The sequence below is a fragment of the Microcebus murinus genome, chromosome 7 (genome assembly GCF_040939455.1).
Source record: "Microcebus murinus isolate Inina chromosome 7, M.murinus_Inina_mat1.0, whole genome shotgun sequence".
Taxonomy (NCBI): Eukaryota; Metazoa; Chordata; class Mammalia; order Primates; family Cheirogaleidae; genus Microcebus; species Microcebus murinus.
The window spans coordinates 97,167,675-97,182,960 of record NC_134110.1 but is presented as its reverse complement, the minus strand read 5'-3'; the positions used below and the strand labels follow the sequence as shown (position 1 = coordinate 97,182,960).

Below are 15,286 nucleotides of genomic sequence, written 5' to 3'. Positions count from 1 at the left end.
GTGGGGCTCTTTGCCTTGGAGACAACTAATAAAAATAATCACAGAGACCAACACCATCCTTAGCTATCTATGTTCACTAATTTGATTAACTGGACATCATTATTTGACTCAGTTAGCCTTGTCAACTCATTCACATTTGGATAGGAATTGGGCTTCTGGGTTATTCTTTCTTGATTATGTTAGAGACACAACTCAGATCTCACTCCTACACATTGTTACACCTTTTCCCTCCTTCTTCTTTTTTTTTGTTTCTGAGACAGAATCTCGCTTTGTTGCCCAGGCTAGAGTGAGTGCCATGGCATCAGCCTAGCTCACAGCAACCTCAAACTCCTGGGCTCAAGCGATGCTCCTACCTCAGCCTCCTGAGTAGCTGGGACTACAGGCATGCGCCACCAGGCTGGGCTAAATGTTTTTGTGTTTGTTTCTATTTTTAGTTGACTGACTTTTTTTTTTTTTCTATTTTTAGTAGAGAGGGGGTCTCGCTCTTGCTCAGGCTGGTCTTGAACTCCTGACCTCAAGTGATCCTCCCATCTTGGCCTCCCAGAGTGCTAGGATTACAGGCGTAAGCCACCACACCCGGCCTTTTTCTCCCTTTTCTAATCAAATATAATTTTGATTTTGGTGTGTTGGTGAAGATATTTTATGTTCAGTATTAATACTGAATCTCTCACTATGACTTTCTTGGAGATTTCTAGAATCCTTCGGCGTACTCCAGCAAGGAACTCGGTGCTTACCCCCACTGTTTCTCTGTGTCATAGACTCCAAGCTGCTGTGCAGGCCACTGTGTCCAGGCTGGATTCTGGCTTCCTGAGAAATGGCAAATTTCTCAGGCAACAGCTAACCATGCTAGAGCCTCAGGTTGGTGCGAGGGCTTTCCCAGAGTTCAAGGAAAGAACATCTGTGGCCACGGCAGCTGTTAATCTCCACTGCACCCGTTCACTTCTGCCATGAAATTTATTTGGGATTTCTCATCTGACTGGGCCTATTCTTTGGAGACTAATGGATCACCAAATAGAATACGGTCACACATAGTAAGAGTTTTTATTGACGATGCATTTTCTTTTATTTACATTTGTTTTTACTGTATTTGGTATTGAATTTCAACACTCTCTACCCTGGTTGCAGCTGCTCTAGAAAAGCTGTAAACAACATAGCACTGTACTTTCCTATACAAACTGCCTGTCAAAGTCAAAGCTGCTTATTCTCATCCCAGTAATTACCTTCTCAGTTTAGACTGAATGCAAATGAAAATTTTACTTTATCGTAATATAATAAATAAAAGACATTAGTTAATTAGTAGTGCTGGTATATTTCTAAAATACTAAACAGACAAACAATAAACTGTGAACTTAATCACATGAGTTCTTATACAGTTTCAAGACAGGAAAATTAGAGCTCTCAGCTACAGTCATTTTAATAATCACATCGGATCTGCATTATTTGTTATTACATGCTCAAGTGATTCAAGGTTGTACAATGCCTAAAATCATTCCAAAGCAAGCATACCTTTTGTCTTTTTAATTCTGACTGGATTACACAATGAATATATTTGTATTTAGTTAAATTGCTAAATTTATTTCACATATTCCATGAAAGAGACATTCTCTTGATTTCCAACCAGACTAACTTACTTGATACATACCCCAATAAGGGAGGAATTTGTAAGCTTTTTTTTTGATGTAAAAGCTATGCAAGCCCTCCACCAGATTCTCAGTGCTTTTTGTTCCCTAGCAAATCTCTAGTATCCTCAGAATTCTCCTGGAAGACCCAGGAATTCTGGAAAGGGAAGTAGCTTGTAGAGGCACAAAAGACAGCAAGAATCTCAGTTATTTTCTATCATCAGTTTTCAAATTTGGATGGCTTGCCCTTTTTCTTTTGCTGTCTGTTACTCACCTTTCATTTTTAGATGTATTCTTGACGGTACAGTTCCATTTGCCTCTTCCCGGCCCTAGTTCACATCTTAAATGTTTTCTGGATTTTGTGAAAAGCATGCAGCTTGAGGAATTTTGGTTGATTTGACTTTTTTTTTGGTGGTGGTGGGAGGTTTCAGAATTGACTAGAACCAGCTGAGAAGGAAGAAGCAACCCTTTTGAAATGGAGGACCCATGTGTTTGTTTAGTCTTGGAGCTTGGGTGACTTTTGGGGCAATTCTGGTATATTGTACAAAGAAAGAGAGTTCTTAAATAGTTTTTTTGTTTGCATCAGCTAAAGGAATGTGGAAACAAGGACTGGTTACTTTAATTTGCTGCTAAATGAAAAGCAGGTTTGGCTTTATTCATGTCACTGTAAAAACTAAATAATAAAGTATTCACACCAAGCGTGAATTCTTTTTTTGCCAGCAAAAGTTAAAAGATCAAAGAAACCTCTTTCAAATACTAACAAATTTACTTACAAACACCTATATTTATTATTTCATAAATAGGCGCAACAGGTTCCATAAAAAAAGATTAAATACAGACACAGTATGAAGAAACAATAATACAGAGCCATATGTAAAGGTTATAATTTAGCTGTTTCCAATCTGTTTCTGCATCTAATAAAATACCAGGTAAGCATTTGGCAGTTTTATACATAAAAGGACTTAAATGACATTTACTAACCATTACACAAAAAGTGATACAAAAAAAGCAATTTTTCTGCAGTACAAAATAAATGTGTTTGCGCTTCCCTTAACACTAGTTTTATTTATTTATTGTCTGATCAATGAGACAAAGCCAATTTGTTTTTAAATTAAAATCATTTGGGAATACTTTTTATTTTCAAATATTTTGAAAATATAGAACTATTAGTTGTTTTAAAAATGAAGTAAAAATATGAATGTTTGCCAATTTATCCCCTATTGTGAAATCAATAAACTGGAATGAGCCAGTTTCAAATTACAATTTAGCTACAAAAACATTCACATTTTATACTCTAGGAGAGTGTAACATAGATGCTATTTACAAACTTGCTATGACTGCTACATCAAGCCATTTAAAAAGTCTTTAGTAGTTTCATATAAACACCCATTATGAAAACCAATGGAAAATCCAGGACTTTTATCCGAGACATCTACAGTTGCTAAGGCAGTTACTAGAGCGCAGCACTTCACAGCAAAAAACCAACATAAAATCTGAATGGTCCAAATTTCCTTCAGGGAAGAAGAAAAACAATGTCCATAAAGGATTAAAAAAATAATAAAGAAGCATGACTATTTCTTCCAGAGTGGGTGACCCACAAGCTCAAATGGCCCTAAGTGCTTAGCAACTTGTATTTTCTAATAAAATGGGGAACTGCCTTGACTGTACAAAGCAATCCAATGGTGAAAAGACTTCCCTGAATTCCTCAGTGGAAAGAAAAGGTGTTCAGATTTTCAGGTAAGGTACAGTGCTTTGTCCCTCTGCATGCCCCTGTGTGGAGAGAAAACAGACAAAGTTCCTTGTTAGGAGATGGCCTGTGCTACAGGTGACGACAGGGGAGGTATGGTTTTGAATTACTTGTTGTAGCCTGAGGGATGGACTTGTCTCCTGGAAAAGTGCACAATCACTTAACTACATGTAAAGTGAGCAGTGATCTAAAGGCATTTGCTTTTGGAGGGGCTAGAGGACTGCTTAAAAATTTCTGGAGCGGTGTCTTCTGTCTGCACGAACCAGGAACCATCCCCAGCCATCATGTTTTTGAAAGCAGGAAGAAAAGACGAACGCACAGGGCACGGCATGCATGCTATGAGCACTGTATACCACGAGGTGGCGATGACCGGCCGCTTACCCAGTACTGCAGTAGTCGTTATTCCAGTCCACCGGCTGGGGGGGAGGATTTCTGCACCCCGAACGCACATATTCCATCGCTTGGGTGACAACTTGTGCAGCTGTAGATGTAGGATTGATAATAGTCTGATAGTCAGGTTGAAGATTAAATCCCTGAAAGGGAGAGCAAGTCCACAAATAAGGATCAAAGTGCCTTTTTAAGAAGAAAAGCACCTAAATATTTATTCATTCTTTGCAAACACAGTAGGCCTCTTGCTTCTGTCTCTGCAAGGGCAAGCCAATGGGAAGGGCCCAGAAAACTTAAAACAAAGGTAGAAAAGGATGGCCCACAACCCCATGCTTCTTACCCCTCCCCTTAATTTAACCATGTGTCAGAAAACCTTTAATTATACTCTTGAGCAGATAAATTGAATTGAGAAACAATTTAAAATATAGAGATGCCAACTCAATCAAAACAAAGGGAGAAAAGGGCTTAAACCCCTCAGAGTTTATGTTTTCTATCAAATCTAAGACTACATTAATAGTTAATCCGCAGAATATGCAACAGAATCTTTTTTGAAGGATTCAGGCAGCAGGTGGCTGAGTGTTTTATTAGACTACACCTATTCACATATTGTTCTCAAAACCCTTTTTCTTCATTCAATCACAAAGGGACCATCTGCTTCTTCTTTTATTTGTATTTCTCTCTCAGCAAAAAAATTTCAACCAAAGCTTTTTAACAGTTGTTGGATTAATACAGGGAAAGGGATTCAAAACAACTTGCCATTGCAAGACATGGAGAGAGAAAAGTGAAAGACAAAGCAAATATTTTTTAATTGAAAAATCTATTAACTAGCAAACAATAATAAGACTTCAGGAAGATTCTTTTAATACACTAGCATGGTGAAGTGTTGACTTTTAATCCTAGCAAAACTATTAAAAATTCAAGGACAGAATCTCTGAAGTATATAGCTATATCTGGTAAACAAAAAGCATTATACACTAAGATTTATTTTTAGCTTCTCTGGTGAATTCAAGAGCAGCATAAGCAAGCTTTGCTGGAAATGACCAAAAAAGCAACTTAATTAACCTCGTGGTTATCTCTGCAGCAGTCTATCTATGGTTTGTAACCACTAAGAAAATCAAGAGATTTTAAAATGAACCATTCTCTATTTACTTGCAGAAAGCTTTTGAAGGCATATTGTTGAATTTTTACTTTTAAAAACTCACCAAGATGATCAGAGGATTGATTTTTAACTGAGGGTATTTCCTTAGACATTTATGCATGTTTGGTTGTCCCTTTTGTAAAGACTCAAAGATGCCTATTATTAAATGTTCTTAATTCTCAACATTGGCTTTAAGATAGTAATTTATTTTCCATTCGAATGATAAAGACTCCAAGCCAATGTCCCCACGGACTCCCATCCAATCTCTGAATGATTGGAAACAAATCACTGACAAATGGAGAACTCAGCCAAACTGGTTATTTCACCTCACACAGACTACAAGAAATACAATGCTTCCTAAATGAACAACTGGCTGGTGGGAAATCGGTTTGTCTATGTAGACACCAGCCGCAGCTTGAGCTGGAAGCATCTTCCAGAATGGGAAGGTCACAGTAAGAGATACAGCTGGCTGTTTGGGTCTCCGCTTCTTTCCAGGCTGAATTCTTCTTTCTCCAGACCATCCCACATCTCCAACATGTAGAATCTCACTGGCTTTGACGAAATGTTTTTACAGGGCTTGTTGTTCCCAGTTCCCAGTGTTCCCAGTTTCGTGCCCTAGAGAGTGTGACTCTGGGCAAAGAGCAGGAGAAAGCTCTGGAAGGAGCCTTGTCTGGGCTCCTTTGACCATATCGCAAAGGCCGCTGGAAGGACCCTGGGGTCAGAGTGTTTCAGGTGCTTACTGGATATTCTCAGGGCTCAGCCCATAGTAGTGGCTCAATAAATCATGTTTTCCAGTAAGTAAAGTTTAGTACAGATTGTTCGATGCTACTACTGGAAAGTCATGGGAGTATATAAATGTGTAAATGCCAGGGCTTTCCTATCTTTTTAATGTAAAGTTCTCCGCATTGGATTTTTACACGATTGATAAAATGTAACCTAAAACTAAACAAGTCTCAAGAAAAGAGTAGTTGAAAATATCTTGACTTAGTTGAAGGTATGGAAACATTTGCAAAAGCAAAACAAAACCAAAAACACAAACATAAGCAAACAAAATACCCAACCACCACCCAAAAAAGCCCATCCCCTCTTCCCCCCCTTCCTTACACAAACAAAAGAAACCACCATTGCTTTTTTTCCTATCCAATAAAAATAGTTCCTCAGGTGGGTTAGAGAATCATTAGAAAAAAATTATGTTTTAAGTTATTAGTTTAAGATTAAATGGGTGACTTCAGTTTGTAAAACCAAAATTAGGTGTTATGTACAAAGTTCAAAGATTTAGAATTCAGCTAACTTCAATGTCTAAATTTAAGATCACTAATCTTGAAACAACCAAAGAACAAGAAAAATACAAGCAAAGCCTGAAGTAACATTATTTAATATTATTTTACTTTCTTTCAATTTAGAAAATAAAACATTCTTCTGAACACTCTATAAAGAGATGCTGAGGTCAAACTTAGAGCTAAGTACATATTTATTACTGATGTAAACATGAAATAACAATGATGATATAAATTTTTTGAAAAATGTTTGCTTAGCAGTCTAATTAAACAAGACTGAATATTTTGCATTTTAATGCTCAGGAGAAAAATCACCAACTGTTTTGTAGCATGCCTGGAATTTTAAATTTCATTTTCTGGTGCCAGATTGAAATAAAAATAGGAAACATGATAAAGATTAATTTGATGTCAGAAGGGACATTTGCTCTTTAATTAGATTTCTGTAGCCCTACCAGTTTTCTTGTGCCACCATAGCAAGTCCGAAAAAGCCTGCAGCACATTCAAACAGTGATCCTCATATCCACACTTTACTGGGAACTAATTTCATTTCCTGCCTGTCTGGAGAGGTATTTTCAACAGGCATCAATGTTTTTGTCTTCACAACTGATTTATTCATCAATCTCAATGTGATTTTTTTAAACCTTTAAATTACACCCAAATCCTAAAGCAGCTGTTTATTACACAAGGAAATTGAAAATCTGTCTGTGTGATATCATACAAAGATTTTTTCTTAAGGTTATAAAGGAAGTTGACAGATATTAATGATTTTTTTCTCTTGACCTCATTCAACAATATAGTGAGAAGAAAAAATGGAAGAAAACTGGACAAAAAATAAAATAACAGGTCCATGGGTTCAATGTATAAAATATTATTCTAGAAAAAAATGAAACCATTATTTCTGGTGGACTATACAATCATTTTTGTAGGATACATTCATTTTCAACAGAATAATAAAATAGCTAAAATAATGCTGAAATATGAGACATTATTTAAAAAATACGGTAACTGTTAACTTCTTTCTCTCATCTTCCTTCCTTCCTTCCTTCCTTCCTTCCTTCCTTCCTTCCTTCCTTCCTTCCTTCCTTCCTTCCTTCCTTCCTTCCTTCCTTCCTTCCTTCCTTCCTTCCTTCCTTCCTTCCCTTTTTTTTTTTTTGGTGTTTGAATATGTGAACATGGCTCCCATGGGAGGCAGCAAACATCTTTAGGAAAAAGGTAGTCTGGATGATGAATCAAACAGGTCAACTTGCATTCACAACTTGGGTCCATTGCTAAGGGCTAAAGACTAACTGATGACTTAGACCTTGGCCCCAGCAGTCTGTTGTGCCTGCAGTAAATGAAGTGACTCAAGGAGTGATAGACTCCTCTTCTAATCCTGATTTTAGGATTACCAACTTACTAGGGCTTCCATTCACCTTCACCTGCAGGATCCTACTCCAATTACCTGCCCATGATGCTGAATTTACCCCCACCTCAGTCTCTATTCACCTGCTTCCCACTGGCCTCCTTCCCAACTCCTGGACAAGCTCAAAGCCCCTTTCCTGGCTGCTGGTCTTTGCAGGAACGACCCTCTATGCCCTTCCCACTTCCAATCTGTAGAGGGTGCCTCCTCTTCTCATCCTTCAGGCCTTTGTGCCAGCCTTGGAGAAGGGCCTTCCTTGCTCATCCTAGCTGAAGGCTCTGCCCTTCCTCCATGCACTCTGCAGTCAGTCTTCCAGTTTTATTTTTTTCATGAGATCCTCATCATTTGTTCATCTTCTTACCACTACCACTCCTGCCCCTCCGCTCCATGGGGTTAGGGGTCTCATTACTTGTTCTCATTTATCACTCAATTTCCAGAGTCTAGACAGTGCCTGGCACATGTTAGGGGCCCAATTAATGTTTTGTGAATCAATTAAATTTTTTAAAACTTCCAAGGAATTGAGATTCCATAACCTAATCCATAATTCCGTCTAAGAGTTCAACACTTTCACTACTCAATTGTTTATTTGTTTAATACTCACCAATTATTTTAACTACGTACCATGATTAAGGCATTGTTAAAGTGATTTTAGCTAAAACTGTCTTTGTAGCTATTTACTCTCCATTTTGGGTTCATGTCATTTTGTCTTCTGTTAGTAATGTAAATTGAGATCAGGTCTTACCATCTCAGTATGAGATGTATGAACACGTTTTGACATAAACTAATAGAACTGACTTAAAGACTGATGAATAACTTGTCCAATGTAATCTATTCTTTTTTTTCCTATTAAGACTCTCTATGGAGAGACAAATCTCTTGAATTTGTACATGTGGCCTTACATAAATCTGAAATATTAGAAAACTATTCAGGATCACAGCCAGCTCATTCGAGTTGTCAGTGTTAGAATAAACAGAAAAAGGAACCATCTCTGAGTGGATACGTAAGAAAGCTCTCCCTTCTGCATAGAGCTCTAACTCTCAGCTTGTTGAGGGGGCTGAACTCTTGGCATTATTTCCTCCAGGAAGAAACTACAGCTCTGTGAGCAAAACCTGGGTTCTTAGCTGGGCAGCACCCTTAAGCAGCGGTCAACCCACCCAACTAAAGGTAGTGTCCCTCAAGCTATTAATTCTTCATGCAAACACTATTGGCACATTAAAACATAAGGACACCCAAGAATGCCCCTTTTATTATGGGTGCTGTCTGATAGGAAGAGTGGAAATATGACCCCTACATATGATCTAGTCCCACACCTCTCTAGATGAGGTGGGGTGGTGGCTCTCACTGCAGTCTTCCCCAGTGAGTCCACAATTGGTCTGTTGAGTTCAGCTGAGAAAGCATCATAGCTTTATCAATATCCTTAGGGACCATGAAGGAGTTTATTAAAGAGATGAATCCCTTTTTACTCTGTAATAACCTGATTTTAGAACTGACCACGATTTAAAGTTCCTTCAAATTCTTAGGAGAAACAGGGTTTCTAACATGAAACAGTCTATAGTCAAGAATGATTGAGAGTGAGAGGCAGCAAGCCTAGCATTTAAGCATCCAGACTCTGGTTTCTGAACAGATCTGGGTGGGAATTCTAGCTCTGACCTTATGAGCATATTACTGAACTCTGGCAAGCCTCAGTTTCCCCATTTGTAAAATGAAGATAATGCTAGTACCTGCACTGTACGTTTTATGAGAATTAATAATGAGGTAATGTATGAAAGCATTGGGTTTATTATCGTCGGCTCTCAGAAATCCTGTCTATAATAACAATAATAAAACATTTAGGACTATATATATTTAATTTCTCTTTCTGCCTTCCTCCCCTTTCTCACAGTCCAACTATAGAATTCCATCAATTCTATAAGAAGGCTATGTTTGCCTTAATTACTTATAGCTCTGAGAATAATAGAGTAATTGGATTATAAAAGTGATAGCTGAATTTAATATGGTTTAAAATTCTGGTTAAAATGTTCAGTTCTTAGGACTTTCAGGGTTCCACCAAATTTGGTATCGGACCTGATTTCATTTGGCAGCATTTATTGGACTCGACATGCATACCAGTCAAGACTTTCTCATTTCCAAACAATATTTTTTTAAAAAAAATTGTAGAATTCTCTATTCCAGAGAGATCTTTGGCAGCAGTTGGCATCTTAAAATAACAAATGTACTTTACTCAAGAAACAGAAAACAAGAAGGGTGATTAGAAATGGGAAGCAAAATGGATACGATGGAAAAGAAGCTAGTACCAGTGGCTGTGATGGCCTCATGCCACACAAACTCGCCACCTGTAAGTTACATTTTTCAGAAAGCTGATATGTGTTGAGTATGCTGAGTTCTCTCTCTGTGTCCACTTAAGTAGAAGAAAAGAAAACACATACTCCGCATCCTTTGCTGCACAGGCTCCCCCACCCAGCCCTTCAGGAGAGGGGGCTCCTGCTACATCCGAGCCGGGGTACTCACTTGCTGCATGGTGGGAGAATGGAGGGCCGCCTGGACCTGCATGGGGAGCTGGTTCCCGAGGGGCTGCTGCATGGCGAGAGGCTGGTGCTGCTGCATGTTGAGATGCTGGTGAAGAGGCGGGCTGATCTGGAGTGGGGGCGGGGGGGACACGGCCATGTTGGCTATAGAGACAGTCACTGGCATTTGGTTATTCGGCTTGGGAGCTATGTTCCTGGGCAGGCTAGGATGCATGGCGGTTAGGTGCGGATTCATTCCCGGCTGTTGGTGATAGTGGGAACTTAGGTACAGGGCCGAGTGGGCCTGGCTGGGCCCGTGGAACACGGACGGCTTTGAATTGATCAGCTGAGGAGGTTGAGATGTCTTAACATCCACAGGTTCGCTGTAGCTCTGTTGAGGGAACAAACAAGACCGAGTTAAGAGCCTGAGACATGAAGTCCTGGGTGCTTTGTGAGTGTACTCACAAACTTTCACTTGGATCAACACCCGTTACTGTTCTTTTTGTTTGTTTCTAGAGACAGGGTTTCCCTCTGTGGCCCGGGCTGGAGTGGAGTGTCCCAGTCACAGCTCACTACAACCTCAAACTCCCACCTCAGCCTCCCAAGTAGCTGGGATTACAGATGTGCGCTACCACTCCTGGCTAATCTATTTTCATTTTTTATTTGTAGAAATGGGGGTTTCACTATGTTGCCCAGACTGTTCTCAAACTCTTGGCCTCAAGCCATCCTCCCACCTCAGCCTCCCAAAGTGCTGGGATGACAGGCGTGAGCCTCGGCACCTGACCACCATTACTATTCTTCACTCTCTTAACTAAATACTCCTCTACCATTACTTGGAACATGACTTACACAAGGCTGAGCTGCTTCTAGCTCCTTTATTGACTCTAAAGCCATCTACAATGATGTCTTGTTCCCTTGCCTAAATGTTAAACTCTAACTTGGTGACTTTTCTCATCACCAAAACCAAGATGGGGTTGGGAAGGACAGGCTGTGGATACCCTAATGGGAAACACACACGTAGCTCACTTGGAAAGTAATTCAGCTCTGGAGTTCTTCTAAGGACCGATCATGTTTATTTATTTTTCCTTTTTATATTCTCAAAGAGCCTAAGCCTAGATATTTTCACAAAGAAAATAAAGCTGGTTGATGGAAATGGATATGGAAGAAAAGAATTCTAAAATACCTTTCAGAAGTCATAAAAAACTATATTAATATGCTCTTCAAAGTAACCACAGAACTCATCTTGATTTTTAAAATGAAGTTGGTGATGAATTGTCCCCCATAATGAAGTGGATAAAAATAATCTCTCTTAGAAATATTAGAGTCCATCATGAATTAATATAATTTTGTCCTAATTTTTTCCACGCCTCCATATGGTCATTTCCTAATAATCTTTTAGTTGACTTAAAAACTAGACACTTCAGTGGAAACTGAAAAGAATCCAGCGTTCACCCTGAGACATTTCCTGGTGGGCAGGAATCTACCCCCTACTTTTGCTGAGAGGAAGAGGCTGATACAACCAATGGTGGACAGTGGAACCAACAAGAGAAAAAAGAAAAATGCCAAAATGGCCTTCTGGAGAAAAAAGTCACTTTGTCAAAACGAGGTCTTGAGGCTACATATATGCTGTTATACTGTGGCCTGGATGTCACGCTTATTCAATTCTCAAGTCAAAGTGAGTGTCTTGCTGCTCTGCATGGCGGAGTGCGGGGCTGTGAGGCCCGGCCTGGCTGTCCCCATGCACGGCCCCGCAGCCGCCCACGGGCACTTGGGGAAACTCAAGCCAGGCAGCTTCATTATCAAAGTGAGCCTACAATACTGTCAATCACACAACCAATATGTCCCCAATAATATAGGAAATTTTAACGAAAATCACAATGAGAACGATGCTACATATCCTTACCAACTTCCGGGGGGGACAGGTGGTGAGAGGACTATTAGTCCCTCATTCTATCTTTATAGAAAGAACACATCTGACACCTATAAAAATATGCCAAGTTCTGGAAATGTGGGGTCTGGGACACCCTGACTGCTGCATACAGGGTACATACTAAGGTGCACCTGAATAATCCAAGCCCCTCTAAAGAGTCTTCTCATTCAGATATTTGTCTCTGTGTCAATGTGGATGCAGCCGTCTGAAATGGGCATGAGTGTTTAGACTCCCTGTCTTGTGTATTAACATTAAAAGTGTCAAAAATTGTTCCCCTAAAAATTTTAAAGGGAGGCTTTAGAGCAAAGAAGTTTTATTATTGTTCCTAAAAGGTGCTCTCAATGACAAAAACAAAACAAATTTTAAGTAGATTTTTTTTTGGCTTTCATTTTAAAATTCTTATTGTTTGTGTGCAAATTAGTTAACAATTCAAGGAAAAGGTCAAATGGGTTAATACTGGCTGTGTAAACAGTGACCACTTCTATAATAAAAAAACATGTACCGCAAATGATATGCCTCAAAAACTATTCCATGTATGCCAAGAAGATAATGTGTTAAGCCCATGAGTTTAAGTAATCTGGAAAAGTATTTTTGTTTTGTTTGAATTCCCTCTTTTTAAAGCCTATTGCAGAGAGCTAGTTTCATATTTAGTCACAGACTGTATCAACTTCATACTGGAAAGAATTATATCTATAGGAATTAATACATCTTGGTGCATCTTTATTTTTTGCTTTATAGTTGTTGTTTTAATTTAAAAAGAATAAAAATCACTCACATTTCCCATATGATCAGAACTACGAAATATATATACTTGTGAAAATGTTTTCATTTTTTATTTCTCTATTAGTAATAAGTATATCTTATTACAAATGAAGTGATTCTAGGCCACAGAAATAAAAATGTCAAATTCAAAATAAACAATGAATCCAATTCTCCCGAATTCCACTTTTTAAATAATAGCATGTGGCTTACCATCCAGAGAGATGATAGAAAGATAGATGCATGCAGAGATGGAGATAGAGACACACAGATTTATAGAAATCAATAGCTAACAACCTAATTTGAGATACTTTATTGCCAACCTGGTAAAGCTCTCTGTTCTCATGAATAATTAGACAGAAAACATTACCTTTATCCAGTCATTTATTTGTTATTTATCTTCTCCATATCAAAGCATGCAAAGACCAGTCTCCTTAAACTGATTTTGAAATAGTAACTTTTAATCATAGAAGAACTACTGGCAAACTCAGATTAAATAGGTTTCCAAACATAATAATTCAGGCACACTTGAAACATGATTTTTAACAAAGAGGGAGGAAGAATTTTGGGAAGTTACACTTTTTTTCTCTTTATTTTCTAAATTGTTAAATGTGACAAGATAATGTGTCTAGCCACGTGCCTACATACAGCAGGCACTCCAGTGAGCTCTCCCCCAGTGTTCTCTTTTCACAAAGATGTCCTAAATCCTCAATGAGGGGATCTTTTTTATGAGAGGGACTTTAATTTATATAGCCCATGCATCTAGCACAGTGCAAAGTACACAGAGAACACAAACATGCTTGTTGAGTTAGTGAATGACTATTCCTTTTTTTTTTTTCAGACAGAGTCTCGCTTTGTTGCCCAGGCTAGAGTGAGTGCCGTGGCATCAGCCTCGCTCACAGCAACCTCAAACTCCTGGGCTCAAGCGATCCTCCTGCCTCAGCCTCCCGAGTAGCTGGGACTACAGTCATGAGCCACTATGCCTGGCTAATTTTTTTTTCTATATATATTAGTTGGCCAATTAATTTTTCTATTTATAGTAGAGACGGGGTCTCTCTCTCTTGCTCAGGCTGGTTTCGAACTCCTGACCTCGAGCTATCCACCCGCCTCGGCCTCCCAGAGTGCTAGGATTACAGGCGTGAGCCACCGTGCCTGGCTGAATGACTATTCCTGAGCATTGCTCCATGCAATCACTCCTGTCCCTGCCTTAACCTCTTCACAAGACACACCATTCCTCCTCCAAAGGTGTGAGGAGGGATCTGAAGGCTTGGAAAAGCCACAGAATATCAGATTGACCTTCCTCACTCTCTTCTCCGCTCTCAGCATGGACCATACCCTTCCTGAAGCGCTGAGAAACTACAGGCCTTTGTTCTGGCCTTTGGTTGGACACACTGTTCCTGATGGCTCACTGCTCTTGGCGGGATGGTGGCAGCAGGGGAGCTGGCTCTGTTCCACCCATCTTTTGAGAATCTGTACCTGTATCTGTATGTAAAGGTCCACACATGAACTACTTTTATTTAGTAACTAATGTCTTGTGTTGGTCACCCAACAAACTTGATTTTACCAGTGTATATACAACTGAAAATCAACCTTCGAATCTGACATGTCCAGAGGAGGAGTGTGTTCTCTTTCCTACCTGTTTTTTTAAACCATAGCTTCTGAAAGATGTTTGCCACAAGCACAAAAGGGCATTTACTGGCCGGGCGCGGTGGCTCATGCCTGTAATCCTAGCACTCTGGGAGGCCAAGGAAGGTGGATCGCTCAAGGTTAGGAGTTCAAAACCAGCCTGAGCAAGAGCAAGACCCTGTCTCTACTAAAAATAGAAAGAAAATTAATTGGCCAACTAAATATATATATATATATATATATATATATATATATATATATATATATATATAAATTAGTCGGACATGGTGGCCCATGCCTGTAGTCCCAGCTACCCGGAAGGCTGAGGCAGAAGGATCAATTGAGCCCAGGAGTTTGAGGTTGCTGTGAGCTAGGCTGACACCATGGCACTCTAGCCTGGGCAACAGAGTGAGACTCTGTCTCAAAAAACCCCAAAAAAACAGGCCATTACTGACCATAGAGACCTTTTGGGTCTTATCTCCAAAGGCCTCCGCTGCATATGCAAAATGTACAAAGGATACAACTCTGTAAGACTTAAGATACTTCTTATTAACCAAGCTGTTGGTTATCCAAGATGGCTCTGCAATCCCATTTACTTTGTATAATGAAGATAATACTGCACAGTGTATTAATTCCCCCACTCTGGGATGGTATGTGCTATAAAAATGAAAGATCGACAAAGCAATTGTTATTTAAAATAGCAAAGTATAAACAGAAGACATAAAACTCAGTGGAAGCAACAATATAGGAGTTGCTGAACCAAATCAAATTAATAGTCCATCTAATTTGATTCTTGTTTTCAGCACTGACCAATACTTGATGCATTGGAAATTAAACAAAATTTATGCACTTACTCAACTGTGCATTGTTACTTCTGGAAGGAAAATTCTTCCTGGTCCA

The 15,286-nt window shown here is 39.2% G+C and overlaps 1 protein-coding gene across 1 annotated transcript in view; it reads right to left on the bottom strand.

The window, feature by feature from the left end:
* Positions 1-749: 749 nt before the first annotated feature.
* The window catches only part of TOX (thymocyte selection associated high mobility group box), a 293,503-nt gene continuing 278,966 nt past the window's right edge, over positions 750-15,286 (bottom strand). Inside the window, exons 7-9 of the mRNA XM_020288798.2 lie at positions 10,076-10,462; positions 3,748-3,899; positions 750-3,389 (exon numbers count right to left, since the gene is read on the bottom strand). Coding sequence (XP_020144387.1) covers positions 3,353-3,389; positions 3,748-3,899; positions 10,076-10,462 — 576 coding nt within the window. The 3' untranslated portion in view covers positions 750-3,352. The remainder of the gene's footprint in view (positions 3,390-3,747; positions 3,900-10,075; positions 10,463-15,286) is intronic.